Raw genomic sequence first — 4,966 nt, forward strand, 5'->3', positions numbered from 1 at the left:
ACAACCTTCCAGCCACGATGACGGCTAGTTCGGGTGCCAGTGGCTCCTGTCGGAACAGCAGATGCAATCATTGGAACGACAGGCATCGGAGACACGTCTGCAAGGAGCCTGACTGCCGGAAACAATGGAAAATCTATCAGACTGGTGATCATGGCGGCCCAGAGAATCATGGCAAATATACTATATGTGCCAAATGCAAGGATCACCCAGCTGGTGGACCGGACGGTTTTGAAGAGTACATAGACTTGACAGTCTAGAAGAGCATCTCTGAGTGTCTAGGGTCATTCAGGTGTGGAGTCAATGGCCTTAATCCAGTTTTGAATAGATTTGGTGCTGGAATCTGCAGATTGTCCACAGTTAGAATCAGTGCTGTCGAGATCCGACTCATCAGAACTTTTGATGTCAATCCAGGGATGTTGATATAAAGGCTTCTCACGTGCCGGGTATCCTGTCATCTGTAACCATTCGAATATTCCACGAGTTGCTCCTTCAGATAATGATTGTGAAGAAGAATGACAATAACACAGAGTTGGAGGAGATCCACGAGCCTTCTCGATATTTAACTCCGTTACATCTGACGTAACCTGGCCAAGTCCCGGGTCTTGTAGTTCTTCGCCGTTGGTGAGACACCAATACCAAGCGTTGTATCTGAAGTAATGGCAATTGCATAGTGCATGTTTCTGGACTTCCAGCTCAGTGTCGCAGAGGTGAGATTCGCCAAAGGGTTTCCACGGGGTTGTAGGAGCGCGAGCATGTTCATTGCTGGAAGTTAGGAATAGCAGTCGGCATTCATCCTCACGGCGGATCGTCCAACCATCACTTGCCCCAGGGTTCAAGGTTATGAATGACTGTGTGGTTCCAGTCCACGCAGCTGCGTGGAGATCGACAGCCGTCAATCCGTTCTTAATATCTCGTAACTCGGACTTCGCCATCCCCATAATGATTGCGCCAAGCCAAAGCGTTGCTAACCGCGGCTGTCGCCTGCCAAGAACGGCGGCAAGCTTAGGCATGTCTCCATTTCTTAAGATTGGGTCAATCACGGCGAATGCCGGATTGAGCCAGGCACTGACCAAATTGCATTCAATATCAGCATTGAAAAAAGTGCTGCACAACAAAGATCGCATACCCCAAACGTCCGAGCTCAAAGACATGTAGGCGGAAAGAAACTTGCTATATTCAGCAACAAGTTCCATGTGTGAAGGTTGGGCCCGAGGAAAAGCAAAGCTCGCCGGATTTTGAATCTGAGTGATAGCTGTGGTGGCTGGCTTCGGCACTGGTAGCGTAGCTAACCTACTGCTGAGTAATGGGATGTAGAGTGTCGCGGCCAGAGCAGCCGAACATTGGCCATATAGTCGGTGATGCGCGCAGAACTTCGCCAAATATTTGAGAGCAGTTTCCGATGAGGGTGGTGCAGGATTATTGTTGCACATAATCGGTCTTGCATGGCTGAGAGTCCCGTTTAGGATCGATACAGACCATGGTGACATGAAGGTCTTGTCCTTATAATCTGTAGTTATCCTCCAGCCCTTATCACCAACCAAGACAGCCCTCCACCAACGAGCTTCACTTTCTTCAATATCATCACCAATCGCGACCTCCACATCATATTTCCCGTGCGATTTTGCAATCATTCCGTTCATTTGATACTCAACCGTACATTGATGATCGGAAGAGCGACTCAGGAGCTCAGTCCACTGAACAGATAGTATATAGGCCCATGCCAGCAGTAAAACCGTGACATAATTGCCTTTGTCGTGCCCATGTAGGCCCTGGACAATCAGCCATTCCGTGAAAGGAGTTTGATCGGCAAATTCAACCTTTAGAGGGGTCTGAGTTGCCAATAGGAGTTGGTGCAGTGTGATCTTTGGCTCCAGATCGCAAGGTCCGTTCGATGTTTCCCATTTTGATTTGCCTTTCACGAAGAGATCATATGGGCCTGGTGGTGTGCCTTTCTCAACACAGTCGAACGAAAGGGATTCGTTAGCAGGCCGTATGCCGTGCGCGAGAAAGCTCAGTGTTTGCGAGAGAATATTTCTGAGCTCAATGCAGTGAAACGGGAGGGTTCCGGAATCATCCGCATCAAGATATGATGACCAGAGGTTATAGCTCTCACGCAAGACGCTGTCGTAAGTTTCTTTACTTGGACGGACGATATCACTCATTGTTGGAAGGAGTAAAAAGGAACATCCACAGTACCTTCAGAATCCAGACGAATTGTACTCGTGTCTTGCATCCTTCGGAGCACGGTGTTCTCAATATCTGTTGCTACGTCGAAAACAGAGAATAAGTAGAGGGATGTTGGTGAGATGAGTTATTGCGAGGCTAGGCAAAAGTGGATGACTTTAGCTCCAATGTTACCAATGAAGAAGGGTCAGCCGCAGTCTCACTTGTAACACGCCTGACAGACAAATCACCTCCAAACCCGTCTCACGTGACTGGGATGCGATGGTCCCTGCGGATTCCATATTCTTTACTCAAAACACTTTTTCTTCCAGTGTTTTTCATTCGTCTTCACTACTCCTCTGACGCATACACCTCTGAGATCAATAGATGCATCCATCTTCTTGTCAGTGCTCGAATGGCCCAGCCCTCCAGTGCAGATATCATCAAACCTAATCCGATCGGTGGTACCAGAGATGGGACCAGAAACCCATCCTACGGTGACTAAGCGAGGGAGCTAAGCCACACGGGGACGTGGTCGTGTACGCAGCCCACGCGAGCTCCACAAAGAGCTCACATGAGACACACCCTCTACACGTGACTGCCAAGATCATTAATAAGCCGCAACAACTCGCATGACCATCTAAATATGATACATGCGCACATGGAAATTCAATTTCCTTCTCCTCCCTTTACTTTTATCTAATGCTGTGAAAAAAATTGAGAAATCATAACTTAGTTTTAGAGCAGTTGCCAAGTACTTTACTCTTGTTTTACTCTTTTGTAATAATGGATTCCAATCATTTAATTGATGTGAATGGATTTTTTAAGTCAGAGCTTGATTATGAGGTATCAAACTGCTTACAAAACAGTTTGTAATTGATTACTAAGTATTGAAAATAGGAACCTGCTATTCCCATTCCACTTACTAGTGCTAAAAGCTCTTCCCTGACAACACTAAAAATTGAATATATTGATGACCTACCAGAGTATCCCACAAGTCATATTCATAGGTACACATATGTTGTTGCTTCGAGAGGACGGTCATAGCTTGAAATGGAGCAGGTTGCCCATGATGTAAGTATTTCCTAAGCACTTCATAACTGGTTACTAACTGCTTCCAGATTCAATATGCGAGAAGACAGCTTTATGGACAAAAATGACTAGTCAACTGTCTATTTTTGAAATGCTATGTCAAGAAATGGACCTGGAAATGCTCTGGAATCTATGCTTGTGAATTTCTGAGTCTAGTTCTCTAATCTTATCACCACACCTGTGTGGATGAGACTATTTGGCAGGAAATTCAGAAGTCTCAGAAAGACATTAGGATCTTAGAGACAGATCTTAGCAAGCGGAATGCATACAGGTATGAGTTGAGGAATTCCTAACTATTTCATAACTCATTACTAACTGCTTATAGCTACTATTGATCAAAAGTTGGTTTCTTTCAGAGAGGCCTTGCATGCATTGACCAACTTCCTACATGCAAACCAGTTTTCAAGAGATACAGCCAGATGGTTTGTCTAAGCACTTAATAAATGGTTTCTCAATGGTGACTAACCAGTTTAGAATGTCCATGGAGAATATGCTCCCTATATTGGCTGTATACATGAATCATCTGATGTTTTAACAAAACATTATAGAGGGGCAATTCAAGGTCACACAGTTATTGATTTGCAGTTTCTTGAAGATCTCTTTAATAAAGAGATGATGCCAGCAACCGAAGAATGTAGTGTTTTTGAACCTTTATCATCCTGATGAAAATATTGTGGTAAGTATTTATTAACTGCTTATTAGCTGTTTATTAACTGATTAAAAGGTCGAGATCATCCTCAAGGATCAGGACGATTGAAGCATACACCTTGTGATGTTACTTTCAATGCTTTGGTACCTGTGGATATTAATCAATGTTCATAACGTAATCCACAACCGAGCGAGACACCCAACCGAGCGAGACAGCAAAACCGAATTTTGGCCGATGCTGAAATACCATGAGATATCTTACTACCACACAATCAAATCAATGTAAATTTTCGAATTATCTGGATCTACTAGGGCAGCTGGTTCTAATATGACCAATTTGATGGCAATTACTGCATCGTGGTGGCGCACGCTTTCTGGGAACTGATTCCACCAAGTCCATTGCCTGCATGGCTTCTTGAGCAAGTTGCTGACCTTCGGATCCTGTCAGAATACCCCCAGTAGCAATAAAAGATCTTAGGGCTGTACACTTCTGTTTTTGCTTTTCATTTGCTGCGCGAAGCTCAGTCATCTGGTGTTGTAATAGAATGACTTCATGCATGGTGGATTTGGCTGCTTTTGCCAGCTGACAAACTGCTTCATTTGGTGGGCTTTCAGAGTTGCGACTGATAAGTTGTTTGATAAGCTGCATCTGCTTTTGTACCTCAGCAGTAGTATAAGGAGTCTTTGCTGTCCATTCCCTGTCTCCGTCTAAAGGCCCATGAGCAGTAGAGGGTGGTGTGATATGCTTAATGGTAAGCCTATCCAACACCTGTTGACGATTCAATGGAACTAGTCCAGAAGGCCTGAATCCACTGCTGATATTGGAAGGTGATAATGCTTTTTGTGCTCGCTTGTAGAGATCCAGAAAGTTCTCTTTGTTGATATGATAAATGCTATTTTGAATACTGCGCATCACCTCTGCACCATATGCCTCCTTTAGGGGTGCAAAGCAGCCAACATCAAGTGGCTGTAGTTTATCAGACGAATGGGAAGGCATATATAAAGGGATGATTTGATGATTCTTGCAAAATAGGTCAAACTCTGCGGATTCGTGGCTAGCATG

General features: G+C 44.6%; 1 protein-coding gene across 1 annotated transcript, besides 1 other annotated feature; it reads right to left on the minus strand.

Annotated features, from left to right (window-relative positions):
• Positions 1-281: 281 nt before the first annotated feature.
• NFIA_004230 (uncharacterized protein) lies at positions 282-2,162 on the minus strand (the record flags this gene model as incomplete). Its single annotated transcript, XM_001258963.1, has 1 exon — positions 282-2,162. One exon carries the CDS (start codon positions 2,160-2,162, stop codon positions 282-284), a length of 1,881 nt encoding a protein of 626 aa, XP_001258964.1.
• Positions 2,163-4,282: 2,120 nt separating this feature from the next.
• Positions 4,283-4,966: part of a mobile genetic element that runs on past the window's edge.

This window comes from Aspergillus fischeri, genomic scaffold (assembly GCF_000149645.3).
Source record: "Aspergillus fischeri NRRL 181 1099437636265 genomic scaffold, whole genome shotgun sequence".
NCBI classification, from domain to species: Eukaryota; Fungi; Ascomycota; class Eurotiomycetes; order Eurotiales; family Aspergillaceae; genus Aspergillus; species Aspergillus fischeri.